The sequence below is a fragment of the Aspergillus versicolor genome, assembly GCF_001890125.1.
Source record: "Aspergillus versicolor CBS 583.65 unplaced genomic scaffold ASPVEscaffold_11, whole genome shotgun sequence".
NCBI lineage: Eukaryota > Fungi > Ascomycota > Eurotiomycetes > Eurotiales > Aspergillaceae > Aspergillus > Aspergillus versicolor.
The window spans coordinates 731,299-756,689 of NW_024467534.1; the positions used below are offsets into that span (position 1 = coordinate 731,299).

Here is a 25,391-nt window from a genome sequence, read left to right on the forward strand (position 1 = left end):
CCGACAGGGGCAGAAAAAAAATCCCACTCGATTTTCAGCACTGTTGATCTTCGTGCGAAGTCAATCCCCTCCCACTTTTCATCCTATAATCCCATCTTCTCGAAGCGCGAGTCTATTCATCGGCTTCACTTGCAAGATGTCCTCCGCGCAGGTTCTCAATGTTACTCTCCCGGCCCTGTCCGCTGGCTGGAGCGCCGACAAAGACTTCAAGGCTGTTGGCAAAGTTTCTGCTGCTACCCAGAGGAACCTCGAGCCTGTTGGACCTCATTTCCTGGCTCACGCCCGCAGAGTACGTTTTCCGAGTGCTATTAATTGTGTGCTTCTGAATTATGCGGGGGCTTCATTTTATTTTAAATGCGGGGCTAATAAACCAACAGAAGCGTCACCACCGTACTTTCTCCGAGGATGAGCGCATCCAGGCTCAGCAGAACGTCAAGAAGACCGAAGATGACGAGGATGATGATATCTCCGAGGACGAGGACCCCATGATGCTCCAGCGGGATGCTAAGGACTGGAAGGTATGATCTTGAGTTTACAGCTCGGGCAATTGAAGCTATATTAATAAATTTGTAGGGTCAAGACCACTACGCAGTTCTTGGACTCACAAAGTACCGCTGGCGTGCAACCCCCGAGCAGGTCAAGCGTGCTCACCGCAAGAAGGTGCTCCGTCACCACCCCGACAAGAAGGCTGCCCTCGGCGACCGTGACGAGAACGACAGCTTCTTCAAGTGTATCCAGAAGGCCACCGAGATTCTGTCCGACCCGGTCAAGCGCCGCCAGTTCGACTCCGTCGACGAGGCTGCCGATGTCGAGCCTCCTAGCAAGAAGCAGAGCCAAAAGGGCGACTTCTTCAAGCTCTGGGCTCCTGTTTTCGAGGCCGAGGGCCGCTTCTCCAAGATCCAGCCTGTTCCTCAACTAGGTGACGACAACAGCACCTTTGAGGAGGTTGATACTTTCTACAACTTCTGGTACAACTTCGACAGCTGGCGTACATTCGAATACCTTGATGAGGATGTTCCCGATGACGGTGAGAGCCGTGACCAGAAGCGTCACGTCGAGAAGAAGAACGCCAACGCCCGTCGCAAGCGCAAGACCGAGGACACTGCCCGTCTGCGCCACTTGGTCGATGACTGTGCTGCCCTCGATGAGCGTATCAAGAAGTTCCGCAAGGCCGCCCGTGCTGACAAGGACAAGAAGCGTCTCGAGAAGGAGGCTGAGGCTAAGCGATTGGCCGAGGAGAAGGAGAACGCCCGTCTTGCAGAGGAGAAGGCCAAGAAGGACGCTGAGGAGTCAGCCAAGGCCGACCGTGAGAAGGCTAAGAAGGCCAAGGAGGCCGCTAAGAACGCTGCTAAGAAGAACAAGCGTGTTCTCAAGGGATCCGTCAAGGATGTCAACTACTTTGCTGAATCTGGCGAGCCCTCTGCCAGCCAGGTCGACTCTGTCCTTACGGACGTTGACTTCATCAACAGCAAGATCGACAGCGAGGAGCTTGCGTCGCTGGCTGAGCGCCTCACTGCTGCTGGCAAGGATGGTGCCGCCGTCAAGAACGTGTACGCTGAGGAGTTCAAGAGGCTGATTGGCGCTGGCAAGGCAAAGGAGGGCGAGGCCAAGTTCTTTGCTTAGATTAGTTAACAATCTTGTTAGACATGCACAGTGATTAGAGATAGACTACTGTCTGATGAGCGGAATGAAATTCATGAATGATTGCCTACATCTTGTTTACTGCGAGTAGATTATGCCTGCGGCATGTGCGCCAGGGCTGGTTGACAACTTGACGGCCATGGCCGGCTGGCTGCCCACGAGGATAAGCATTGCCAATCTCCGCCAATACAGGCTGCGCATGCTTGGGAAGCTTGTCGGTGCCCGGGCGTGGGTTCCCTCAGTCGTTGGGTTGGCCAGAAGTCGAGTCGGAGGCCCCCAGCCCCGCACGTGGGCGACGGTTCCCCACCCGCTTCCTGTTCCTTTCGAGATGCAACTTGCTCGTCCACTCATCAACCATCGACCTGCAACGTGCAGCTCTCCAATCTCCGCGCGGTGGAACACTCGATCTTTCGCGAAGCCCACGATGTAACCAATTGCGATGGGGCTATTAGAGGGATGTCAACAGATAGAGATGAACACGCGAGTGAGCCGTAAGCGATGGGGCTGCTAGTGCCAGCAGCTTTAGCACACTTTGCCCTCTCCTAGAAGCTATATAAAGACCGATGATCCCACGATGATCTCTGTCTTTTCTCCTGCTCACAGGCCTTCTCTGGCATCGATATTCACCAATTGTTGTCAATCAAAGCTCCCGGCGCTATGTACTCCAAGGCCCTTGTCGCCCTCCTCGGAGGTCTGTCCGTTGCCTTAGCTCAGACCTCCTCTGAGCAGACACCTTCAGTAGCTGAGATTGAAGCTGCTCGGGCTACCGTCAAGCCCTACTCCCCTGTGTCCAATGTCCAGGGCAAGTCTTTTTCTCGCTTTATCCAAATATGGTTAGAGAATAGAGTATGTACCCTATATGCCGTACCTCCCAGGACTATACTAATCCCATCAAGGACTTCGATGTCGCCGCCGATGAGAAGCACTTAGCCAAGCTGGCTAAGAAGGGTCTCACCCTTACCAACTTGTGGGCTGTCACCCATCCCTCGGAGCCAAATTACTGTGCTTCCGCCGGTGGTGACACCTTCGGCATGGACAACGACGAGTTCAACCAGGTTCCCACCAACGTCTCCACCATCGCGGACATGTTCGACACCAAGAACATCTCCTGGGGTGAGTACCAGGAGCACTTGCCCTACCCGGGATACCAGGGCTTCCGCTACCCAACCTCGGGCGATGACGACTACGTGCGCAAGCACAACCCCATGGTCTTTTTCGACTCCGTCACCGAGGATCCCACGCGTCTCCGCCAGATCAAGAACTTCACCTCCTTCTACGCCGACCTCGCCAACCACAGCCTCCCCCAGTACTCCTTTATCACCCCTAACATGACAAACGACGGCCACGACACAGACATTTCCTTCTCCGGCACCTGGACCTGGGACTTCCTGATTGACCTACTTGACAACGAGTACTTCATGAACGACACCCTCGTTCTCCTGACCTTCGATGAGAACGACACCTACGAACTCGGCAACAAGGTCTTCAGCTTCCTGCTCGGCGGCGCTGTCCCTAAGCAACTTCTCGGCAAAGAAGACAACACCTTCTACACCCACTACAGCATCATCGCCTCTCTATCCGCCAACTTCGGCCTCCCCAGTCTCGGCCGCTGGGACTGCGGTGCAAACCTACTCTCCTTCCTCGCCGACAAGGTCGGGTACACCAACTACGAAGTCGACACAAGCAACCTCTACTTGAACGTGTCGTACCCTGGTCCCCTGGCAAATGGCGAGTACGCCAAGCATACCTCCGACTGGCCTGTCCCTGCTACCGAGGGCAAGTGCTCTGGTGGACATGGAATTTTGGACGTGGTCAAGAAGACGTATGCCGGCCTAACAGCTACCTATGACTACTCTAGCCCTGTGCCCTTTGATGTGAAGTCGGGTAACAGCGTGGGTATCAAGTACAGCCGTACCCTCAAGAGTGGACAACGTGAGACGCACGTTACTGGTAAGAAGCCAGCGACTTCCCGCAGGCCGTAAATACTTCAGTAGGATGTATGAAAGCTAGGTACGGAAGACTGTACGGATATAATGCAGAAAATTAATGTTATGTTATGTTATCTATAAGGTATATAAAATTTAATATACGAGGGTTTAGCCGTGAGTCTGTCGGATGTGGAAGCTCTTCAGCTTGTAGAACGCATCGAAGGCCTGCGGGCCAAGCGAACAGCCTAGGCCAGAGTTCTTCCAGCCGATCCACGCAAGGTCCTATAGTATATTTTATCAGCAGACTTGAACTCAACTTGAACAGACAAGGGGGACGAACCGGGCTAGGGAAGTCGCAACGGTTGATGTAGACAGTTCCGGCTTCAATACGTTCAATCAAATCCTCGCCAGTCTTGATATCCTTTGTCCACACGCTAGCAGTCAGACCATAATCGCTGGCGTTCATCAGCGCCACAGCCTCGTCGTCAGACTGGACTTTCATGATTGGGATGACAGGGCCAAAGGTCTCCTCACGCATGACGCGCATGTCGTGCGACACGTTGGTGAGGACTCTCGGGGCAATGAAGCTCCCTGAGCCTGGGAGGTTCTCAAAGGTGGGGTTTGTGGGCGTAGAGTCGACCGCTCCACGGGACAGGGCCTCATCAATATGCGATTGAACATTCTTGACTGCTTGGCTGGAGATTACAGGGCCTGTAGTAGTTGCCTTGTCGTGGGGATCGCCGAGCTTGTAGCTGTGTAATTGTTAGCTAAGAACAATCGTCCAGGGGACGAGACTTACGTTGCTAGCTCCTTCTGAATCTCAGCTACAAAGGCATCATGTACATCTGCATGCACATATACGCGCTCAATGGCGCAGCAGCTCTGGCCGGAGTTGAAAACGGCGCCGTCAACGACATTCGCGGCCGTGTACGCCAGATCCGCATCAGGGCGGACGTAGGCTGGGTCATTACCACCGAGTTCCAGGTTCAGTGGCAGGATTCTACCGGCAGTTGCCTGACGAAGACGGAGGCCTCCCTGCGTAGATCCGACAAAGGAAACCAACTTGATCTGGGGAATCTTGACGACCTCGTCGAAAACCTCCCAAGCACCGAAGTGGACAACTTGTAGAACGTTCTTGGGCAGACCAGCTTGTTCGAAGAAGGAGGCAAGGCGGTCTCCGAACAAAGGAGTCTGAGGAGAGGGACGGAGTATCACGGTGTTTCCGGCGAGGAGCGCAGGGACGAGGGCATTGATGGTGATCAGGTATGGGTACTGCTTGGTTAGTTTTAGCTTGCAACGAATTGTTGGGAGGACTTACGTTCCACGCAGTCGCGAGAAGCACTGGCCCAACTGGAACCTTCTTGACATATCTGTTGAATCCGGTCTCCGCTTGCCCTGGAACGCTCTTGAGCTTATCCTCTGCCAGGTCAAGAAGGTAGTTGGCCCGCTTGCGCATCGTGTCAATCTCGCCACCGATGTAGGAAACTGGACGACCCATTTGATCGGCAAGTTCCTTCACAAGGGTCTCCTTGTTGGTGTCGATTATCTCCAGAGCCTTAACGATGATGGCCTTGCGCTCGGCGAGGGAGAGCTCCTTGTAGGTGCGGAAGGCATCTTCGGAGGCTTGGGCGACCTGGCCGATTTGGTCGAGAGATTGGCCAGGGTGTTCGAAGATGACTTTCCCGGAGGAGGGCGAGATGGTGCGCACTTGGTTTGACATTCTGGGATCGATAAGGGGCGTTAAAGAGAGAGGGGCAGGTTGTAGAGAGGACGACGGAGTGGCTACGTCGGCGGTCGTCTAAGGCGATAAGAAGTGGGGTAATGAAGCCTGAGGTATCAATTGGATCAGCATGGAAAGGCAGGTAATGCTTGAAGTTGAATTACTTGCCTGTTCAATTGGGTTTGTGAAGACAAGGTAAAGCCAGTATCTTTGCCACAAGGCAAATAATTTTGAGCAGTGGGTGTTGAGCTGGAGAGTTCCTGGATGACCTCAGGCTCCTCTTCCCCGCACCGCCACTACATATATACACCACAATTCCAGTGGCCAAATACATGGATATTGTCTTCGAAAAGAGGTCCTACTTATAGGGATTTATGCCCCCTGAAACCAATCCGATACTTCGGTAGAAGGAAGATACTGCCGCATAAACTTGAGGTCCAGCTTTGAGGCCTCGCGATTGGCACAATGCGAATCCAATTCATCAAATCAGCAAATGACCATGGACGTAGACGTGGGTGCAGTGGAATAGATGGTATATATATTAAAACGAAATTCAAAAAATGACTACAAAATTGAACGCTATACCTGGGCATGGCTAAATAAAGCACGTCATGATATCACAAGTGAATGTAGGTGGAAAGACTTCGACGAAGGGGTATAAAGGAACGAAAGATCGACCATAACTTCAAAAGGCGTTTTGCGGAGTCACTGTGATCACTTTCTGGGCCCTGTATAATCAAAGCTCCTCTTCCTGGCCTTCCTTGACTTCCTCGACATGGCTCTTTTCATAATTTTGGGTGCTGCTGGTCTCTATGGTCTCTTCCTTGCTCTCTTCTCTGTTCTCTCCCCAGCTTTCTCCCCTGCTCTCTTCTTTGCTCTCTTCTCCGTTCTGGGCGCCGGCCTGTTTTCCCTTGTTGGGGCTCTCCGTCTCTGACGGCGCCGGAGACTGCAGTTGACTCTTCGTGGCGCTACTGCTCTTACTCTCTCTTCGCTTCTTCCCGCGGATGATCAACCGGTTGTGGAATTCTGGCTCATCGACCTCCGGGTCCTCGTTGAGGATTCGGCGAGCCGACTCCCGTCCGATAACCGGCAGGCGATCAAGGCCCTGCACACCTTGAGGAACGAGCTTGGGATAGAGCAAGCCGACCTGGACCAGGACACTTGCCTGGTCCCAGTAAATATGTTCGGAGTACAGCTGTTTAGCACGTAGGCTAACGATGCTCACTACGACGATCTCTACCCTCTTATTGGTTGGAGGGACTCCCGGGAGCATCCACGGGACTTCCTGGGTATGCTCGAAGGAAATGTAGATCTCATCCACCACGCGATCGGCGCCTGTGGTTCGTGAAATCAGACGCAGGCGCATTGACGGAGGAAGCTTCTGGAGGAAATATTTATCATAGAAACGACGGAGAGCACGCGCCCCGGTGCCACCGCTAAGGGTCGGTGCGTATGTGACGGTAGGAGTGAGGTTCTTGGTGTAATGCTGCATAGTATCGTCAAGGTCCAGAGAGAAGAATTTGCCTGTAGTCCGTTAGTATTGGCTACAAATCCCAGTGAAATCCAAGCATACCCTGCAAATGCTCCTCCCAAGGCTTTTCCAAATCCCTGTCCTGTCCATAAGCTCTCCGAAGCATCTCGAGTGATCGAGTGAACGCAAGGTCTGCATCTAGCCGATTATACTCCTCCTGGTCCACTTCGGCGAAACCTGGCTCGGATTCAGAGTATGTATATGCGCGGTGTCCGATTTCAAGCTGCTCTCCTACCCCGATTCCGGGGTTGATCTGCCTGGTTGTTCGCTTCTTTTTACCTTGCAAGCCCAGAACCGTCGGTGTGGTGATAACGTCGATGACCTCGCCAGCCAGGTGCGTCAAGATGCGCACCGTCTGCGGGTAGTGCGACCGTATATCGGGGATGCTGGTCGGGTAGTAGCAGACGAGTGCGCACAGGCGACTGACGTTATTCGGCTTGAGATAATATTCCAAACAGAACGCTGCCGCGTCACCAAACGCTACAAGGATTAGAATCTCCATCCAGAAATAAGGATGGTGTTATTTGCATACCGATAATACCATAGTTGTCGCCAACACTGAGTCCCTCTTTGACAGCCGTCAGGCGACGAGCGTACTCCTTTTCATCCTCGCTATAAGGGACGTATACGACATTAAATCCCTCCTTCAGCCAGGCTTCGACGAATTCACGATCGAACTCGGGGGTCTCGGCAGTGATAATGAGGCGAGCATTCCTGGAGTTCGAATAGAGGAAGCCGCCGCTCGGGGCGTTGATAGTCACCGAAGCCATTGTTTATCAAATAGAAGTTGACATAGACTTTTTCCGCAAGAGAGGAATTGTTCCTGGAGGAAGTTTGGAACACCGTGTGAGTTAAAAAAGATGGGCAGATACGTCACCCTGCAACAGTCGAAATACGTCATACTCGTCATTTCCTTCGGGACACCGTCCAGCATCGTGGCGGAAAGCCCTGCTATAGGCGGATTCATCGCGCTTAATGAGTTTAATCTCAACACCCCCAGTATCAAATCAAATCTGGTATCGAATCTGCGATGTGCAATTGCTTTGCCTATTACACGCTAGTCCTCTGTCTTGAAGCTGTCGCCCCGCATTCCGACCATGGTCCGTGTCTGCGCGACGAGTGGCAAGGACGTATAGTCCGGATGCAGCATCGTGAAGGAGTGAAATTCATCGCCTGTCCTCATCATCATGATGATTTCTCGTACTCATTCATGCACTGATTAATATATATCGGTATCATGCCATATCGGTTGTGAAAGGGGCTCGAAGCCGACTCCGCACATATCGGTGCTAATCGAGAAGTTTCGACCTCCCGACCGCGACCTGTCTAGGCCCACGACAGACACTACGCAACCTCCCCTCTTTTGTCAATGGCCTTCTCTTCTTCTCTTTTATTCCCTGCGGCCGCATAGGTTTATTCACATAGCGAGCTGATTATACCTGACATATCATACTATGTCCCTCGTGCAGCATGTCTCTGCACTCGAGGGCGTGGATCGCGCCGTAGAACCTGAGGAAGAAGAGACTTTCGACGTCTCCCACGAAGGATATGGGTCAATCCGACGAAAAATCAGCTATGACCTCTTCCCACAGCCGGTCTCCGTTATTGAAGAGACTTCGACAACTGCTCCTTACAAGGTTCCTACTGCGCAGAGACTAGGTACTCTCCCGCGACGCAGAATTTGAACGACGCGTGCTAACGTTTCCAAAGCCCAGGTGCTCGCTACGATATTGGCCTGTTGGCTTGGTTCCGGAATAATTTTTGGTTTTGCGGCACTAAAACCTGTCCTTGTCGCCCAGGGTGTCTATCGCAATTTGTGTGCGGCGGAGGAGCTGGATGGGGAGTTGGATACCTGCACCGAGCAGGAGCTAAGGTAGGTGTTGCGGTCAAACAAGCTAGACTATGCTAATTCCGTTTTCCAATTGCAGATTGAACTTCTTCTTCACCGTAGGATCGATCACAGCAAATGTTTCGTCTCTTCCGGTCGGCTCTATCCTCGACCGCCATGGCTCCCGTGTTTGCGGTTTTGCGGCCAGTGTCATTTTGGCTGCCGGCAGCTTGTTGATGGCCTATTCGTTCAGACATCCAGAAGTCGATGGCTATATTGCTGCCAATTTCCTGCTCGCACTTGGAGGAACTTTTCTCTTTGTTCCCTCCTTTCAGATAGCGAATGCATTTCCAAAATACAGTGGCACCATTGTTGCTCTTGTGACGGGCGCGTTCGATGCATCTGCTGCAGTTTATCTGTTCTATAGGCTAGCCTTTGAAGCGAGCGACGGAGTCTTAACTCCGGACAGATTCTTCTTTGGCTATACCCTGGTTCCCGTATTGATTTTCTTCACATGGATTGTTCTTATGCCAGCTCATGATTATCAGACCACCCACCAACTAGAGGTCAGAATTGAAAAGGCAGAGGATGCAACCAGGGATGTTCATGACTCGGATGATGATATTGAAAGCGATGGAGAGCTCCGACGAATAAGACGGGAACGTGCTGAGCGCCGCCGTGAAAAAATGGTCAAGCTTGACAAAGTTCTTGGTGACGAGGAGGAACGAAAGCAGCGCGAGCAACATGAAGAAGAGCGTCAGCAAACCAGTGCCGTCTGGGGTGTTCTTCATGGCCTGCCAGCTCATAAACAGATGGCTAGCCCATGGTTCATACTCATAACGGCGCTCACAGTTTTGCAAATGCTCCGAATGAACTACTTTATCGCCACAATCCGGTCCCAGTACGATTTCATGCTCGACGAGCAACGGGGAGAAGAGATCAATGAATTCTTTGATATCGCCTTGCCGATTGGCGGAGTAATTTCTACGCCGTTCATCGGGCTGCTACTCGACCACCTCAGTGTCCCATTTACACTGGCAATTATAGTGTTTCTGACCACGGCCATTGGCGTTCTTAACTCTATTCCCACATTGTCAACTGGCTATTTAACCGTCGTACTTTTTGTTCTCCTACGTCCATTATATTACTCTGCCATGTCGTAAGTGAAATACACCCAATCAACTTACGGGAACTAACAGGGAATTATCAGTGACTATACCACTAAAGTCTTTGGCTTTGCCACTTTCGGTCGTGTTTACGGAACTATCATCTGCTTGTCCGGCCTGGTGAATTTCTCCCAGTACGAACTAGACGCACTGACCCATGGTCCGTTCGATGGCAATCCCATCCCAATCAATATCATATTCGCAGTAGCGGGATTTGTCGTCGGCTCAATCCTAGTTGGTTATGTGGCGACGGCAGGATCCCGGCTTAGGAAGCAGCAGCAGCAAGAAGTCGAGGAAGGTGAAAGGCAGAGATTGATCCCTGTGGCGGAAGAGGGGCCCGCGACTAGATATATGTAGGGTAGGTGAGTGAAGGTGAAGATGAAGGTGGAGTGCTGTAACTTCATGCCTCGCATATACGATTGAGGCCATGGTTTACTTGTTGTACATAATACATATTCTCCCCTCAACTTAGGTTGATAAATATAATTATGGCAGGGCAATCTGCCTGCCCAGAATACACATTGTCATATCGAAATGCCGAACAGACAAGACACGGCACTTGGTCTTGGAAGTCTTGTCCCTAGGATCGTTCAAACCGACCATGGTGCTGATTGGAGCGGCATTTAACTTCATCTTTCAGTTATAAGCATTGCCTCGCTTCATCCAACCTCCCCAGTCCAATCGAGCTCTCTCCAACCCAACGACCGAAAGCTAATAACCTCCCAACGCCATCGCCAAGCCCGCCAAGATCCCTCCTCATCTGCGATCCCGAGGCATCTATCAAGATTCAAGACTCTCTCTAACAGTTACGTCGCAAACTTGACGGTGTTCTCCGGAATTCAAGAAAGGCCTAAACCCGGTGGACCTCCCCCGCACAAAACGGGTCCAGCCCCGGCCAGTCCGGGGAAGAAGACGCGGCAGTCCTACTACATTGAGTTATGCGCCGAGGCAGTTTCACCTCCCAGCCCGGCTATTGTGCTGGCCTGGTTGGATCGGCACTTGGGAACTCGGTGCTATTGGTAGGGAGTGTGGGCTCTGCGACGTCGAGTGCGACACTCAGACTTCGATCAGTTCCTTAGTTACAAGTGTTGTCTCCACGCGTTGGAGTGGTGGCTTCCACGTACTCACTCATAGGACATGGTCCGGGGTAGGGATCCAGACGGGGTAAAATAAGCGGAGGAGGGGCAGACCCTGGGCCTGGAGTTGTTAGATGCCTAATTCATAATTGTCGTGTATGTCATGTTGTTTGCTCACATTTTAGCTGGCTTGGCTTCGTTTGGGAATATAAATCTCGAATCCACCCCCGGTGCCCTACCTGGCCTGTCTTAATCCATTGCGCACCCTGGGCCCAGTTTAATTGCTCTCCATTCCTGACCTACAATGTCCCTCTCCGACGAAAAGCGCTCGCCGAGCGTGGAGAATATCGAAAATGCAAAGCTACCGGCCCTAAACAATGACGACTACGACGAGGAGTTCTCGCCGGAGGAGCAGAAGCGCATTATCCGACGGATTGACCTGCGGCTTGTCTCCATCACTGGTCTCGCGTATTGCGTTTCGCTCATGGACCGGACGAATTTGAGTATGGCTGCTGTTGCTGGGTGGGTTTCTCTTGTCTTTACATGAGGTTGAGGAATGGTTGCTGATGAGATGATACTAGGATGGTCAAGGACTTGGAGCTTGTTGGATTCAGATATGTAAGTAGCTATGGATACCTGGTGGATATTGGCTAATGAATGCTGATTGGAAATACAGTCAATCGTCGTCTTGACTTTCTTCATACCTTACGTGATCTTCCAACCACCAATGACGGTCGTAACGAGGAAGCTGGGACCTACCCTCTTCCTGGGGAGCATTGTGATTGCATGGGGTGCAATCCTCGTTGTATGTACTGCCTCAAGTTGGTTTGGTTCTACCTGCTGACGGTCTAGGGCATGGGTTTCACCAAGAACTGGAAGCAAATGACTGCTTGTCGGATACTCCTCGGTTTGCTTGAAGCGGGTAAGAGATACAACCCGTCCATGGTCCGACCAGCAATACTAACCATCTCGAAGGATACTTTCCCGGCTGTGTTTACCTCCTGTCTAGTTGGTATGCTCGATGTAAGTTTATTTTGGACATATTGCGCTTATCCGATCTGATCATGGTCAGATGACGTCCAAAAGAGATTCTCCATATTCTACCTCATCGGCTGTGTGGCCTCGGCCTTGGCTGGGATTCTGGCCTTCGGCCTTATGCAGATGGAGGGAATCCAAGGAATAAGGGGATGGAGATGGATATTTATAATGGAGGGAGTGGTATGTGATGCCGTCGTATATGACATAGGTGTCTGCTAACAGGGTTAGATCACTGGAGCCATCGGTATCCTCACCATAGTTTTCCTGGTCGACTTCCCTGACCGGGCACACAAGTCCTGGAAGTTTTTGAACGAAAAGGAAACCGCATTTATCGTGCGACGTATCAACCGTGACCGATCAGACGGAGATGCTGAACCTTTCAGTCTCAAGAGATTCCTGAGACCAGCGCTGGATCTGAAGATCTGGGGGTTCGCAATGATCTTTTTGTAAGGGAACGCGCGTTTTATATTAGGCATTCCAGCTGACCATGGCTAGCTGCGTCACAACGGTTACCTATGCCATCGCATACTTCCTTCCAATCATCCTGTCAGAAGGAATGGGCTTTGACACTGGCACCTCGCAATGCCTCGTCGCGCCTCCCTTTGGCTTTGCCGGGTTTGTGATGTTCGGAACGTCCTGGGTGGGCGATAAGTATCGCTTTCGTGGACCAGTCCTCATCTTCAATGCCCTTCTTTGCATCATCGGCCTCCCCATGATGGGATTTGCCAAGAGCCACGCCGTACAGTACGTGGGTGTCTTCTTCACAGTGGCAGGCTCAAACTCCAATATCCCGGCCACAATGGCATACCAGGCCAACAACGTCCGTGGTCAGTGGACCCGCGCACTGTCCAGCGCTACCCTTGTTGGGTTTGGAGGGATCGGAGGCATAGCTGGGTCGCTTGTCTTCCGCGATTCAGATAAGCCAGAATACCGGCCGGGAATCTGGTGCGCCATCGCGTGTAATTTGCTCCTCATGCTTATCGTGGTCGTGCAGAGCATCTATTTCCGTATTGCGAACCGACAAGCCGAGCGGGGAGCACGGATCATCGAGGGGTCTCCGGATTTTCGATATACTATTTAGCGGGGCCGAGGCAGTGATGCAGACCGTATATTATTGGGTATTATTGAAAGACAACACAATTGAATGCACTTATTATTCAAAGTAGAGTGTTTAAATCGTCCAATTTGTAGGAAAGTGAGTGATGTCATTGCTCCCCGCGGCGTGAGGACCGCAACTCCGCCCATCACCCATCAAATGCCACTTATTGAGCCGGAGTAATTCAGCTTGACTCCGACACAAAAGACCTTGGGAGAGCTACCCCTCGCCACCAGCAGCAGTCCCCCGGTCGGTGTGGAGGAGACGAAAATTGCATTCCGGCGAGTCTTTGCCTTCCCGCGGAAAGAGCGATAAGCCTGTGGGCGCCGTTATCGGGGGCCAATCAGCAGCGGGCTCGGGGCTGATAACGGGGCCTCGGGCAGTTTCCCGTCGGTCTTCCATAGTACAACATCATCGTGACTTTTCTTGACCTCTGCTCGGCTTCATTTCTTTTTCTCTTCTTCTCCAGCTTCAATCCTCCTTTCTCTCCCTATACTCTCCTCTCACTCACTCACTCTTCACTCAATTGCGTCGGTCGCCGCCTATGCCGTCGCGATAAGAGCTCGACCTATCCCTACAAATCCCCGATAGAGCTTCCTACTGCTGACGAGCTACCCCCTTGACCCCTCGTTCAACGATGGCTGCGTCTTGGTGCTTGCGCGGCTCTCGCCAGCTCGCACTGCGCGCTCCATTGCGCACAGCTCCCTCTGCTCCTGTGCGGAGCCGATTCCTCCCCGCATACCGTGCCCTGCACACAGCAACACAACAGTCGCATTCATCCCGGCGGCCTGTTTATACCAGTTCTTTGGCGGACCACGGCGTCCCTCACCCTCGCGATGTCTTCCAACCGCTAGATACCTTTCCTCGACGCCATATCGGCCCATCGCCGGAGGCCGCAGAAGAGATGTTGGCAGTCCTCGACCCTCCAGTTGCATCCCTCGACGAATTCGTCAAGCAGGTGCTTCCGCCGGATGTTCTGTCTAAGAAGAACTTGGATGTCGCACGTGCAAGCGCCGACGAGGGGCTACCTCGGAGCAGTGTCCACGGAGGCCTGGGCGAGACAGACATGCTGAAGTTGTTGGACAAGTACCGGGAGCAAATCGACGTTTCTGGAAAGACATATATTGGTTCTGGTTACTACCCCACGATTGTGCCCCCGGTGATTCTCCGCAATGTCCTGGAAAACCCTGCCTGGTACACTAGCTACACCCCTTACCAGCCAGAAATCAGCCAGGGTCGTCTGGAGTCGCTCCTGAACTTCCAGACTCTGACCGCGGATCTGACCGGTCTCCCATTCGCCAATGCTTCGGTTTTGGATGAGGGTACTGCCGCCGCTGAGGCCATGACCATGTCCTTCGCTACAATGCCCGCCAGCAAGCAGAAGAAGGCCGACAAGACATACGTTGTCTCTGATTTGTGCCACCCCCAGACCATTGCAGTGATGCGCTCTCGTGCGGAAGGCTTTGGCATCAACCTCGTTGTTGGAGACATCCTGGCCAATGACTTCCAGCTCGTCAAGGACCATGGAGAGCACCTGATCGGTGTTCTAGCACAGTACCCTGATACCGAGGGTGGTATCTACGACTTCCAGTCTCTGAGTGACGCTATTCACTCCTCTGGCGGTACCTTCAGCGTTGCCACCGATTTGCTCGCTTTGACGCTTCTGAAGGCACCGGGCGAGTTTGGTGCAGACATTGCCTTTGGTAGCGCCCAAAGATTTGGTGTTCCCATGGGATACGGCGGCCCTCACGCTGCCTTCTTTGCTTGCGCTGACAAGTACAAGCGCAAGGTTCCTGGCCGTGTTGTTGGTGTTTCCAAGGACCGCCTGGGTAACCGTGCTCTCAGACTGGCACTCCAAACCAGAGAACAGCACATTCGCCGCGAAAAGGCTACCAGCAACATCTGTACTGCACAGGCGTTGCTTGCAAACATGAGCGCCATGTACGCAGTCTACCATGGACCTGAAGGCCTTAAAGCCATTGCTCAGCGCATCATGTCCATGACCACCGCCTTACAGGCCAAGCTTGCTGCTTTGGGCTACAATGCCCCTGCCAAGTCAAACGTTGCCGACGGTGCTGCTGTCTTCGATACCGTTACCGTAGAGCTCGCGAACAGCCAGGAGGCCGACGCCATCATCGCAGCTGCACGCGAGAAGAAACTTTTCCTTCGACGCGTGTCTCCTACCAAGGTCGGCGTTTCTCTCGATGAAACCGCTGGTCGCGATGAGATCAAGACTATCCTCGAGGTCTTCGCTTCTCACGCCAAGGGTGAAGTTACCCTTGAGCAGGAGCTCAACCTGGCTCACATTCCTGCCAGCCTGGAACGCACATCTTCCTATCTCACTCACCCGGTATTCAACACCCACCGCTCTGAAACCGAAATGCTGCGGTATATCCGTCACCTAGAGTCCAAGGACTTGTCTCTGGCCCACTCCATGATCCCCCTCGGCTCTTGCACGATGAAGCTCAACGCTACTACCGAGATGATCCCCGTGTCGTACCCTGAGTTCTCTCAGATGCACCCATTCCTTCCCGCAGATGTCGCCAAGGGATACACTCAGATGATTGATGACTTGGAACAGCAGCTTGCGGACATCACTGGAATGGCCGAGGTAACGGTTCAGCCCAACTCTGGTGCCCAGGGTGAGTTCGCCGGTCTGCGTGTCATCAAGAAGTTCCAGGAAGCCACTGGCAGCGCCAAGCGCAACATCTGTTTGATCCCTGTCTCTGCCCACGGCACCAACCCCGCCAGTGCTGCCATGGCCGGCATGAAGGTCGTCACAATTAAGTGTGAGACCAAGACTGGTAACCTTGATCTAGGCGACCTCGAGGCCAAGTGTGAGAAGCACAAGGACGAACTGGCTGCTATCATGATCACCTACCCCAGTACGTTTGGTGTGTACGAGCCCGGTGTGAAGAAGGCTTGCGAACTTGTCCACCAGCATGGCGGTCAGGTCTACATGGACGGAGCCAACATGAATGCCCAGATCGGACTGTGCTCACCTGGTGAAATCGGTGCCGATGTCTGCCACCTGAACCTGCACAAGACCTTCTGTATTCCCCACGGTGGTGGTGGCCCTGGTGTCGGTCCAATCGGTGTCGCAGAGCACCTTCGTCCCTACCTGCCGTCGCACCCCAACAGCGAGTACCTCCAGTCCAAGCGTTCCGAGTCTTCCTCCCCCCCAATCAGTGCTGCACCTTGGGGTAGCGCCAGCATCCTTCCCATCACCTTCAACTACATCAACATGATGGGCTCCAAGGGATTAACCCACGCAACCAAGATCACCCTGCTCAACGCCAACTACATCCTCTCCCGTCTCAAGGAACACTACCCTATCCTGTACACCAACGACAACGGCCGTTGTGCCCACGAGTTCATCCTTGACGTCCGCAAGTTCAAGGATACCTGCGGTGTTGAAGCCATTGACATTGCCAAGCGGTTGCAGGACTATGGCTTCCACGCACCGACCATGTCCTGGCCTGTGGCCAACACCCTCATGATCGAGCCCACAGAATCCGAGAGCAAGGCAGAGCTCGACCGCTTCTGTGATGCTCTCATTTCCATTCGTCAGGAGATCGCAGCCGTCGAGAGCGGCGAGCAGCCCCGCGATGGCAACGTCCTCCGAATGGCTCCGCACACCCAGCGCGACCTCCTAGCCACCAAGTGGGATCGCCCATACACCCGCGAAGCGGCCGCCTACCCTCTTCCCTACCTCATTGAGAAGAAGTTCTGGCCCTCCGTGACGCGAGTGGACGATGGTAAGCATCTCGAATCTGAAATTTTAGTTGAACATTGCTAACAAAGCACAGCCTACGGAGACCAGAACCTGTTTTGCACATGCGGACCCGTCGAGGACAGCGAATAGATATGATACCCATGTTTCATTAGACTTATGACTATACTATATTTTCAACACTTTTGGGAAGGCTGTTGTGGCATTGTGTGAGAGATTCAACATGACCATGGTAGGCCCGGCGTTGGTCGGATTGGTTCCTTCAACATAGCACTGGATTGCTTCTTGCATATAATAAAAGTCCCTTCAAAATATACTTTATCCCAAATTATCTCAAAAGTCTGATGTTCTCCGTAACTTTAACGTGATGATCGATGCTATCGGTGGGCCCCGACAGCACCAGCGCCGGTCGGAGGAAGCCGCTGCTGTCAGCGAATTGCGGAGGTCGCCATCCTGCTCCACCAAGTTATCTATCCTCTGATACCTATAAATTTGGGCCTTCTGTTTCCTCTCCATTTTATTCCCCAAAAAGAAACTCCGGGCCTGCGGATGCGAAACGGCTTTCCACGTCTGATATGACAGCACATGACAAGAGATCACATGACCCCCCGCAAGCAGTGTATGAACACAAAGACAACGTCTCAATTTCAAAAAAAAACTCTTTAGAATTCCCTCGCTCGCTCGTAAGCAGCTTCCAGTCGCATTGAATTCCCACGTGGTCGCTGCATATCTCGGTGCTACCGTGATTCGTGATATTCCTCCGGTTCCAAAGGTTCCAAAGCTTCTCTCCTTACGGCATACAGCAAGCTAACCCGCATGGCAGATTTGAATATCAGCAAAACAACCCGTGGAAATGGCGCCCGTTACCCTGTTCTTTGGGACATTCGTGGACCTTCCCCGGTTAAGATCCGGCCGGAAGCATGAGCTCTCTATCAATCATGGCGTGCTCTGGGTGTCGGCGTCGACTGGCCGGATCGAGGGATTTGACTGGAGTGTTGACAGCGAAGAAGAATTGCAGTCATTTGTTAGGAAAAATGGCTGGGTGGATGTACAGATTGTACGATCAAGGGAGGACCAAAACGAGTTTTTCTTTCCCGGGTTTATCGGTACGTGACTGATACATATTGACATCGCTGAAAGAAACCTGCTAACGAGTGTGATAGATACACATATCCACGCGTCTCAATACCCAAACTCAGGCCTCTTCGGCTCGTCAACTCTCCTAGACTGGCTAGAATCATATACATTCCCACTCGAAAGCTCCATGTCCCGTCTCTCCAAAGCCCGAGCGGCCTACGACAGCGTCATCTCCCGCACCCTTGCCAACGGCACCACATGCGCCTCCTACTTTGCAACCATCCACGTCCCCGCAACAAACCTCCTCGCAACTCTCTGCCACACCCGCGGCCAACGCGCCCTCATCGGCCGCGTCTGCATGGACAACCCCTCCTTCTGTCCAGAGTATTACCGCGACGAATCCGCGCAGTCCTCCATATCTGCAACAGAGGAAACAATATCCCACATCCACGCGCTCGACCCAGAATCCAAGCTCGTTAAACCCATTGTCACCCCTCGTTTCGCTCCAACCTGCTCACCCACTGCCCTCGCCTCCCTCGGCGCCCTCGCAGCATCCCACACCCCGCCCCTGCACATCCAAACGCACATCTCAGAGAATACATCCGAGTGTGCCCTCGTCCACTCTCTCTTCCCAGAATACCCCTCTTACGCAGCCGTCTACGACGCACATTCCCTGCTTACCCCGCGCACGATCCTCGCGCATGCGGTCCACCTCACCCGCGAAGAAAAGGAACTCATCGCGTCCCGCAAGGCCAAAATCTCGCACTGTCCAGCGTCTAATTCGGCGCTGGGTTCGGGGATTGCACAGGTCCGGGATCTCATTGATAAGGGGATCACGATTGGTCTTGGGACGGATGTTTCGGGGGGATATAGCCCCAGTATCCTTGAGGCGGTGCGGCAGGCTTGTCTTGTTAGTCGGCTGTTGAGACATACGACTTCAAATGTCAGCGAGGGGGCTGATGGAGAGGAGGATGAAGGCAGGGAGATACTCTCCGTCGAAGAAGCGCTATATCTTGCGACGCGCGGCGGTGCGGCTGTCGTTGATATGGACGGTGAATTGGGCGGCTTTGAGGTGGGCATATTTTGGGATGTTCAGATGATTCGGCTTGGGCCGACTACAGCCTCTGCTGGGACTGCAGCTGTATCTGCATCTACTGCTGGCTCTGGGTCTGAGACTCAGTCTGTAGTTGATATCTTCGGCTGGGAGTCCTGGACTGAAAGGGTCCATAAGTGGGTGTGGAGCGGGGATGATCGGAATGTGAGAAGGGTTTGGGTTAGAGGGGCTCTTGTCCATTCTATTGATGATGACGGCGATAATAGTTCTGAGAAGGGGTTATTTGGATTGGCTGCTGATGGTATGAGGCAAGACTGGGTGCGTTGGGCATTGGGTGGTGTTGGTGTTGGCGCGTTAGGACTGATATTGGGGGGAAGAGTGAGGAGAGTCTGAATGTGGAATATTTCATGGTTCATTTTGTTTGCTTGCATATGATGCAACTGTGATGGAGTTAGACTTGCATGCATCTGCCTTTGCATCTACGTTTTCTTTGTACTCGTGATCTGGGAAGTTTTGACACTGGAAGAGAAATAGTCACCAGGGATATCTTCAGGAAGTGAATTATGTATATACACATGTACTACCACTATGTACAAAATGTTAATATCACTGTCCATAGTATCTACTTAAACAGCATCAAGAGACAAGAAATAACATCTCGCCTTTACCCCTTACTGGAAGAGCTCAATGCAGTCAAAGACCTATGCAGATTAGCGACAAAACATCATGGAAGGTATAAAAAGACTCACCACATTAGGACTCAAGAAAGTGTCTCCTGAACTTCCGGAGATAACACTGATAGTGATCTATACAGCGAGTCAGCAAGTGAATTCTCAATACAAAAAAGAGATAAGAAAAAACGAACCGTGTTCTCCCCCTCGACAATTGTCCCAGCAGGAACACTAACATCATACACCTCGCCGAGACCACGGTACGCCCCACGAGTAACGCCGCGCGAGTTAAGGTTCGTCGGTGCTGACGGAGCAGTCCCACTGTAACTGTTAATCTGTTACTTTGTTAGTTTGCGTTCTTCTTCTCGTATGTAGGTTGTTGGCTGGCATACCGTTGCCTGCGGCCGACCACCAGCAAACGAAAGCGTAGTTCCAATGCGAAGTGTCGCAGCGCCTGTTTGCGCGGATGTTGCGGTGAATACGATAGTTACTGGGTTATTGACACTCTTGAAGACGGCCATGGGGAAGTCAGTGAGCGACGAGGAACCGACGGTGTAGGTTAGGGGGCCCCAGTCGGACATGCGCGAGTCGGACGGGTGCATGCGCAGTTGGTTTTCGGCGTTGCGGAAGCCGGTTGGTCTACCAGAAACTGTCAGTTGACTACGATCGAATAGAAATAGAAGGGGAAGCCTTACTGGCCGTCCCATTCTCCGATTTTGAAAATTGTTGTTCCTGTTTCGACTGAGCCGGAGATGTTCTTGGTCGTGGCTGATCCGGCGGATACAGTGACGGAGGTTTCGGCGACGGCGAATTCGCCCTGGTAGTACTTCATCGTGTACGTCCCAGGCTTCATAGCGGGCGAGGTGAAGCTGCCGTCAGATGCCGTGTATGTCCAGTACTGAGCGTCGTCGTTGAACCTGCGCCATAGTTAACTATAGTTCGCCTTCCATTGAAACTGTATTGGCCTACCAGTGGACAACCCAGTCCATGCTAGAGTCGGCACCCGAGGCAGTCCCAGTGACAGTTCCTCTCCCACTTGCAGCAACATAGCCCTCGATATCCAAGTTGGCGAAGAAACTGGTGTCGATGTCTGTTCCCGGTGTGCCGCTTCGACTGAAGTACATTGAGTACGGACCGTGGAGACCCATTCGGTAGGATTCGGTTTGGACGTGGCCCGAGTTCTATCCTAGTTAGCCGAGAAGGGTAAGAGTTTATATCAGAACATACCATGTACCAGTAAAGAGCGGTGTAAGCGCCTCCGTTGTTGGAGTTGATGTCACTAAGTTTATTAGCATTGATCAGTGTCAAGCTTGAACAATTCATACCGGAAGAAAGGACCGCCAGAAGAGCCTTCGTATTGGTTGAGAATCATGCAAACGCGGTGGGCGCTTCCTGCGACACCTGCTAGGGTAAGCGGGTATTCAGAAAAAGCGTAAAAACCACTTACAGTGTCTGTGGTCATCGATGAACCGCTCGCTGGAGTAGAACTTGCTACGGGTTTGTCCATCGACCAGGAACTTCAACGGTTAGCGATATCCTTCTCTGATCTATTCACGTAGAGACTTACCACATCGGATCCCTCAACAACACTGCCATCAGCGGTGGTCGAGACGGCTCCGAATGGCTCCTCGTTGGGTAGAAGCTCCGAGTTGAGCCGGGCAATGAATCGCAGCTCGCCAATATCGGGTTCTGCAGCGGTCAGACGCGAGTCAGGGGTTGAGACATGGGGGGAAATTACCCGCGGTGATATAGGTTGCCATGTGGATTATAGAGTCTCCGTTGTGGACGACGAAGTACTGGGTAAGGGTCGATGTCTCACAAGTTACCTTGATATAATCGCCTTCAAAGTGTCAGCACATGCTCTCGATGAATCCAACCTCCTAGTTTCCTACCATCTTGGGTCGCAGAGACTGTTGCAGATCCGAGACCGGAGCCGATATGGCTCCCCGTGCTCTGGTACTGAAGTTCCGCTCCATAGTAAGAGATCGATGTGATATCGCAACTCGACTGCGAGACAGTGAACTTCAGGGGATTCGCAGAGCCCGCATCAATGGTGTACGAGCCACCGTTGTTGACGATGCCGAAAGCCGCATTGGCCACATTTGCCCATAGGGCGATGGAAGATAGAAGCAGAGTTCTGGGCAACATGATGTGCGTGACTGTTGCTGATTTCAGACGACGATCGCTGAGGCAAACCAGGAGCTTAAATTCATTTCCACCGTTCGTAAATCAGTAGGGCTCGAAATGCCCAGGGGGGGATGGACCCCTCTCATTTAGAAGTCTTCACCGTCTTTCATCTAGAGGTTCCACCAATCTCGACAGACTGTCGAGAAGGGCTATACCTCCGTGCCTAGTTAGGCCTGAAGAATAGTCTATTGTCTGGTGTCTCCGGTGTATGGCCTGCTGTTACAGGCCGCCACGTTCTGCAGAACCGCCGAAATAGTGGAATTCCTCTCCGGCGGGCGGTTTACTTGTGACGGCATGATCCCTGTCTAATTTTGACGACATGGCATTAATTTAAACCTTGGCGATTGATCCAGGCATATTCCGGAGGAGCTCGGTGCAGTGGCGGACGAACGGAACATGGCCTGTCGCGATACCCCTTTGAACGCGGGCTGTCGGATTAATCAAGTGTTTTATGAAATTTGAACCGATCAGGTCGTAAACTCGTCTATTTCCTGAAAGATTTGAAGATTGGGGTCTGCGACTCGCGAAAACCCTCCACCCCCGAGCGCTGGAGAAGCTTTCTATATGAGACAGCCACTCGAGGCCAAGTGGGCTGTAGTCCAAACTCGACATAGCGCCAATCTCTGCAAAACACAGTAATGGGGCTAGCCTAGGGCAGTAAGTAAGCACTGCTTTTCGACATGATTCTGGAGTGCCGATGGCTTATGGTCGCTCAGTGCCCCAACATTATGATCGTCCTCAACCCTGCCACAGAGTTAGGGCTGTGAACTGCGATCAGCACTCTGGATCGTATTTTTAGTCTTTTGTTGGTCGCCCAGAACCAAAGCGGCTATGAAGCACTATCGATGAGCTCTGACTTCAAATCCAATAGCATGATGAACCTGCTCGCTGATCCCAACCTGACAATGGATGCTGGAGAGCCTGTGTAACCCCCGGCCGTGTCGGGCAACATTCCGATGAGCATCCAACATTCCAACCACGATGATCTCACCGAAGATCCCAACGTGCTCGGAACTGTTTCGTTGTTTCCGGCCCAGCAGTGCGTACTCCATCATGATCGCGTCTGTCTTTTGCGGGGATTCGGGTTTGGTATGGTGGGTGAATCAAGCATCCACCCCGTGGTCCGTCTAAACTTGGATCAGGAACCGTCGGTCTGCTGCCATTCCTTTCGGTTTATTGTTGTTTGTTTCATGATGGAAGTCTCTGCGTGCCAGTCACTGCTTTCAGCCTCGTGGCCGATAAGGAATGTGAGTATTGTTCTCGAAAGCTGCTACGCATTGTTCTTCAACTATTCAGATTCCACGACGAGGCTGGGCCAGCGACAACCCATTAGCAGCTGTTTCTGTCACCCATCCGATTCGCTGTCCCCGGATACATCGGGGCCAAGGCTTCATGAGCCCTGTCTGAGACTCAGCCATTGGGGCTCGGCGTAGTTACCGCACACAATGTTTGCACTGCCCGACAGCTCCGCTGTCCTGCCTGTCTTTGCTTACTGTATTTCCATGAATCAGGAGGGCTCTGATCGTTTGGATGCAATCAGCCAAGGTCGGTTTCGGTATAAAAGAGCCCTCCCTCGGCAAGATTCCATGATGGCTGTGGTTTTGGTAGGACAAACCGCCTCACGAACGGTGTGCTGTTGTCTTTGTCTTTTTTCTCTCCCTTTCTGCCACTGTTGCTTGCTACAGACAAGATGCGATTCAACCTGTCTCTCTCAACAGCCCTTGTGGCCTTGCTTGCCCAATCTGTCACCGGCCTTGGTTTGCGATCTGACCTGGCAAGAAAGTTGCAGCTCTCAGCTGAGTTGGGATTGGATCCGAATGACTTTCTGGAACATCACCAATCGGTCCATTCTGTCGGTGCGAAGACTAGTGATAGTGGTGTTTCTCCTAACTATGTTTCGGTGTGCTCCCATTCCATGCTGGTATATAGGAGACTCTTGCTTACTGAGCCACAGCTCCCTATCGACCACGATGATCCATCTGTGGGAACCTACAAGAATCGATACTGGGTGAATGACGGCTACTTTGAACCCGGTGGCCCAGTCATCTTGTACGATGCTGGGGAATCGAACGGAGAGGGCTTCGTTTCGCATCTCACCTCCGACCTTACATTTCTCAGTAGACTGCTGAATGAGTTCAAGGCGATAGGAATAATCTGGGAGCATCGGTTAGTCCCTCTACTTCCATCTGAAGATGCGAGAGGTTTGACAAGGTTAACATGAACAGGTATTACGGAGAATCATTGCCATACCCTGTCTCCAATCAGACACCGCCGGAGCATTTCAAATATCTTACCACCGCCCAGGCCCTAGCCGATATTCCTGCCTTTGCGGAGAATTTCAGTCGTCCGGCCTTTGAGGATATCGACCTGTCCCCAAAGTCAACTCCCTGGGTTATGGTGGGAGGTTCCTACGCCGGTGTAAGGGCTGCACTTGCTCGTCAGGAATATCCAGATACGATATTTGCAGCCTTTGCTTCCTCGGCTCCAGTTCAGGCGCGGATCAATATGAGTTCCTATAATGACCAGGTATATCGGGGGATGGTTGCCAACGGTGCCGGCAATTGTTCCAAGGACATCCACGCTGCGTTGGAATATATCGACGACCAGCTCTCGCATGAACGCACAGCGGCATCGATCAAACAACTTTTCCTCGGCGCCGGTGCCGAGAAGAACTCGAACGAAGACTTTACTGTGGCCCTCGGGGGTATATTCGGCTTCTACCAGGCCAGCGGTATGGGAGGCCCTGCAGGGTCACTAGGTGATTTCTGTAATTATCTTGAGCAAGACCCTATTACGAATAAGACGGTAGGCCCTGAAGGCCTTGCTCCTCGCCGTGGGAAAAAGTATGTCGCAGAGCGTTGGGCTAAATGGACCCCGTTTGCGCAATTGGTCAACTTGAACATGGAGACAAACTGCCGAGGCCTGGACAACTCAACTGCGCCATCTTGCGAGCTGAACAAGCCAACGACCAGCCCAGACGCCATCGCCTGGACATGGCAGTACTGCACTGAGTGGGGGTACTATCAGAGCAACAACGTGGGAATCCACTCCATCCTCTCCCGCTTCCAAACCCTGGAGTTCCAACAAGACATCTGTAACCGGCAGTTCCCAGAAGCTGTCAAGAGCGGACTCCTCCCCTCACAGCCGCAGGCAGACGCGCTGAATGAGGTATTTGGTGGCTGGACTATCCGGCCATCGAATGTGTTCTTCAGCGAAGGTGAATTCGACCCCTGGAGGACATTGAGCCTGCTTTCGACCGAGGAGTTTTCACCGAAGCTCAACGTCACGTCAGAAATCCCGAAGTGCGGTGTACAGACCGATGCAGGCACCGTCTTTGGATATGTCGGGGCTAATGAATTCCACTGCTTCGATTTGGACCTCTTCAACGATGGTGCGAAGGAGTCGCTGGGTTATTTCCGCCAGGCGTTGAAAGAATGGCTCCCTTGCTTCGAGAAACAAAACCACGATTGAGGTATATAAATCATGTCAGCATCAATACTGTATGTTAATATCAGCAAGATAGCACATAAGCCATAAACTGCATGAGTGTCACTCCGTAACATTCCCATCGGATGGAAATTCCCCCGTCATTCGTTCAGCTCCTTGGAAATCTGGGTTAGTCATCGGTGGCCTGTCGGTGGCCGG

The 25,391-nt window shown here is 52.5% G+C and overlaps 11 protein-coding genes across 11 annotated transcripts; 8 read left to right on the plus strand and 3 right to left on the minus strand.

Annotated features, from left to right (window-relative positions):
- The first annotated feature begins 68 nt into the window (after nucleotides 1-68).
- On the plus strand, nucleotides 69-1,712 carry ASPVEDRAFT_46116 (putative ribosome associated DnaJ chaperone Zuotin). The gene is made up of 3 exons (XM_040813475.1): nucleotides 69-289; nucleotides 378-518; nucleotides 574-1,712. The coding sequence occupies exons 1-3, from the start codon at nucleotides 137-139 to the stop codon at nucleotides 1,621-1,623; spliced, it is 1,344 nt and encodes a 447-aa protein (XP_040672528.1). The 5' UTR covers nucleotides 69-136; the 3' UTR covers nucleotides 1,624-1,712.
- Nucleotides 1,713-2,298: 586 nt separating this feature from the next.
- ASPVEDRAFT_140906 (putative acid phosphatase) lies at nucleotides 2,299-3,623 on the plus strand (the record flags this gene model as incomplete). The annotated part of the gene is made up of 2 exons (XM_040807696.1): nucleotides 2,299-2,487; nucleotides 2,538-3,623. The coding sequence occupies 2 exons, from the start codon at nucleotides 2,299-2,301 to the stop codon at nucleotides 3,621-3,623; spliced, it is 1,275 nt and encodes a 424-aa protein (XP_040672529.1).
- A 40-nt stretch (nucleotides 3,624-3,663) lies between these two features.
- Nucleotides 3,664-5,544, minus strand: ASPVEDRAFT_46118 (aldehyde dehydrogenase family protein). The gene is made up of 5 exons (XM_040813476.1): nucleotides 5,458-5,544; nucleotides 4,888-5,397; nucleotides 4,369-4,841; nucleotides 3,910-4,321; nucleotides 3,664-3,851 (listed from the first exon to the last, which is right to left on the minus strand). The coding sequence occupies exons 2-5, from the start codon at nucleotides 5,287-5,289 to the stop codon at nucleotides 3,738-3,740; spliced, it is 1,401 nt and encodes a 466-aa protein (XP_040672530.1). The 5' UTR covers nucleotides 5,290-5,397; nucleotides 5,458-5,544; the 3' UTR covers nucleotides 3,664-3,737.
- Nucleotides 5,545-6,025: 481 nt separating this feature from the next.
- Nucleotides 6,026-7,590, minus strand: ASPVEDRAFT_88056 (dienelactone hydrolase; the record flags this gene model as incomplete). Its single annotated transcript, XM_040818227.1, has 3 exons — nucleotides 6,026-6,813; nucleotides 6,863-7,300; nucleotides 7,353-7,590. The coding sequence occupies 3 exons, from the start codon at nucleotides 7,588-7,590 to the stop codon at nucleotides 6,026-6,028; spliced, it is 1,464 nt and encodes a 487-aa protein (XP_040672531.1).
- A 215-nt stretch (nucleotides 7,591-7,805) lies between these two features.
- ASPVEDRAFT_46121 (putative MFS transporter) lies at nucleotides 7,806-10,372 on the plus strand. Its single transcript, XM_040813477.1, has 4 exons — nucleotides 7,806-8,479; nucleotides 8,531-8,693; nucleotides 8,749-9,807; nucleotides 9,859-10,372. The coding sequence occupies exons 1-4, from the start codon at nucleotides 8,275-8,277 to the stop codon at nucleotides 10,169-10,171; spliced, it is 1,740 nt and encodes a 579-aa protein (XP_040672532.1). The 5' UTR covers nucleotides 7,806-8,274; the 3' UTR covers nucleotides 10,172-10,372.
- Nucleotides 10,373-11,194: 822 nt separating this feature from the next.
- On the plus strand, nucleotides 11,195-13,009 carry ASPVEDRAFT_140781 (putative phthalate transporter; the record flags this gene model as incomplete). Its single annotated transcript, XM_040807686.1, has 8 exons — nucleotides 11,195-11,412; nucleotides 11,472-11,508; nucleotides 11,567-11,695; nucleotides 11,743-11,812; nucleotides 11,866-11,913; nucleotides 11,963-12,108; nucleotides 12,157-12,374; nucleotides 12,424-13,009. 8 exons carry the CDS (start codon nucleotides 11,195-11,197, stop codon nucleotides 13,007-13,009), a joined length of 1,452 nt encoding a protein of 483 aa, XP_040672533.1.
- A 435-nt stretch (nucleotides 13,010-13,444) lies between these two features.
- On the plus strand, nucleotides 13,445-17,095 carry ASPVEDRAFT_46124 (glycine decarboxylase subunit P). Its single transcript, XM_040813478.1, has 2 exons — nucleotides 13,445-16,782; nucleotides 16,834-17,095. Exons 1-2 carry the CDS (start codon nucleotides 13,662-13,664, stop codon nucleotides 16,887-16,889), a joined length of 3,177 nt encoding a protein of 1,058 aa, XP_040672534.1. The 5' UTR covers nucleotides 13,445-13,661; the 3' UTR covers nucleotides 16,890-17,095.
- A 187-nt stretch (nucleotides 17,096-17,282) lies between these two features.
- Nucleotides 17,283-19,560, plus strand: ASPVEDRAFT_46125 (chlorohydrolase family protein). Its single transcript, XM_040813479.1, has 3 exons — nucleotides 17,283-17,529; nucleotides 17,581-17,863; nucleotides 17,921-19,560. Exons 2-3 carry the CDS (start codon nucleotides 17,611-17,613, stop codon nucleotides 19,279-19,281), a joined length of 1,614 nt encoding a protein of 537 aa, XP_040672535.1. The 5' UTR covers nucleotides 17,283-17,529; nucleotides 17,581-17,610; the 3' UTR covers nucleotides 19,282-19,560.
- Nucleotides 19,421-21,891, minus strand: rglA (putative rhamnogalacturonase B). Its single transcript, XM_040810750.1, has 12 exons — nucleotides 21,452-21,891; nucleotides 21,298-21,399; nucleotides 21,127-21,248; nucleotides 21,007-21,076; nucleotides 20,885-20,960; nucleotides 20,787-20,838; nucleotides 20,529-20,740; nucleotides 20,255-20,476; nucleotides 19,952-20,198; nucleotides 19,754-19,894; nucleotides 19,638-19,694; nucleotides 19,421-19,589 (listed from the first exon to the last, which is right to left on the minus strand). Exons 1-12 carry the CDS (start codon nucleotides 21,705-21,707, stop codon nucleotides 19,560-19,562), a joined length of 1,587 nt encoding a protein of 528 aa, XP_040672536.1. The 5' UTR covers nucleotides 21,708-21,891; the 3' UTR covers nucleotides 19,421-19,559.
- Nucleotides 21,892-22,497: 606 nt separating this feature from the next.
- ASPVEDRAFT_335717 (uncharacterized protein) lies at nucleotides 22,498-23,308 on the plus strand. The gene is made up of 2 exons (XM_040810753.1): nucleotides 22,498-22,551; nucleotides 22,618-23,308. The coding sequence occupies exon 2, from the start codon at nucleotides 22,703-22,705 to the stop codon at nucleotides 23,177-23,179; it is 477 nt and encodes a 158-aa protein (XP_040672537.1). The 5' UTR covers nucleotides 22,498-22,551; nucleotides 22,618-22,702; the 3' UTR covers nucleotides 23,180-23,308.
- A 516-nt stretch (nucleotides 23,309-23,824) lies between these two features.
- On the plus strand, nucleotides 23,825-25,303 carry ASPVEDRAFT_46127 (putative serine peptidase, family S28). Its single transcript, XM_040813480.1, has one exon. It carries the CDS (start codon nucleotides 23,964-23,966, stop codon nucleotides 25,215-25,217), a length of 1,254 nt encoding a protein of 417 aa, XP_040672538.1. The 5' UTR covers nucleotides 23,825-23,963; the 3' UTR covers nucleotides 25,218-25,303.
- Nucleotides 25,304-25,391: the final 88 nt, after the last annotated feature.

Excerpts from the sequence above, each read along its gene's own strand:
- ASPVEDRAFT_335717 (XM_040810753.1), top strand. The coding sequence starts at position 22,703 with ATGAGCATCCAACATTCCAACCACGATGATCTCACCGAAGATCCCAAC.
- ASPVEDRAFT_46127 (XM_040813480.1), top strand. The coding sequence starts at position 23,964 with ATGAACAGGTATTACGGAGAATCATTGCCATACCCTGTCTCCAATCAG.
- ASPVEDRAFT_46121 (XM_040813477.1), top strand. The coding sequence starts at position 8,275 with ATGTCCCTCGTGCAGCATGTCTCTGCACTCGAGGGCGTGGATCGCGCC. Across the intron at positions 8,694-8,748 it reads TGCACCGAGCAGGAGCTAAG|ATTGAACTTCTTCTTCACCG; the intron begins GTAGGTGTTGCG and ends TTCCAATTGCAG. Across the intron at positions 9,808-9,858 it reads TTATATTACTCTGCCATGTC|TGACTATACCACTAAAGTCT; the intron begins GTAAGTGAAATA and ends GGGAATTATCAG.
- ASPVEDRAFT_46118 (XM_040813476.1), bottom strand. The coding sequence starts at position 5,289 with ATGTCAAACCAAGTGCGCACCATCTCGCCCTCCTCCGGGAAAGTCATC. Across the intron at positions 4,842-4,887 it reads TTCTCGCGACTGCGTGGAAC|TACCCATACCTGATCACCAT; the intron begins GTAAGTCCTCCC and ends CTAACCAAGCAG. Across the intron at positions 3,852-3,909 it reads GTTGCGACTTCCCTAGCCCG|GACCTTGCGTGGATCGGCTG; the intron begins GTTCGTCCCCCT and ends AATATACTATAG.
- rglA (XM_040810750.1), bottom strand. The coding sequence starts at position 21,707 with ATGTTGCCCAGAACTCTGCTTCTATCTTCCATCGCCCTATGGGCAAAT. Across the intron at positions 21,400-21,451 it reads AGTCTCTGCGACCCAAGATG|GCGATTATATCAAGGTAACT; the intron begins GTAGGAAACTAG and ends GACACTTTGAAG. Across the intron at positions 20,961-21,006 it reads CATCGATGACCACAGACACT|GTGTCGCAGGAAGCGCCCAC; the intron begins GTAAGTGGTTTT and ends TTACCCTAGCAG.
- ASPVEDRAFT_46124 (XM_040813478.1), top strand. The coding sequence starts at position 13,662 with ATGGCTGCGTCTTGGTGCTTGCGCGGCTCTCGCCAGCTCGCACTGCGC. Across the intron at positions 16,783-16,833 it reads CGTGACGCGAGTGGACGATG|CCTACGGAGACCAGAACCTG; the intron begins GTAAGCATCTCG and ends AACAAAGCACAG.
- ASPVEDRAFT_46125 (XM_040813479.1), top strand. The coding sequence starts at position 17,611 with ATGGCGCCCGTTACCCTGTTCTTTGGGACATTCGTGGACCTTCCCCGG. Across the intron at positions 17,864-17,920 it reads TTTCTTTCCCGGGTTTATCG|ATACACATATCCACGCGTCT; the intron begins GTACGTGACTGA and ends CGAGTGTGATAG.
- ASPVEDRAFT_46116 (XM_040813475.1), top strand. The coding sequence starts at position 137 with ATGTCCTCCGCGCAGGTTCTCAATGTTACTCTCCCGGCCCTGTCCGCT. Across the intron at positions 290-377 it reads TCCTGGCTCACGCCCGCAGA|AAGCGTCACCACCGTACTTT; the intron begins GTACGTTTTCCG and ends ATAAACCAACAG. Across the intron at positions 519-573 it reads GGGATGCTAAGGACTGGAAG|GGTCAAGACCACTACGCAGT; the intron begins GTATGATCTTGA and ends ATAAATTTGTAG.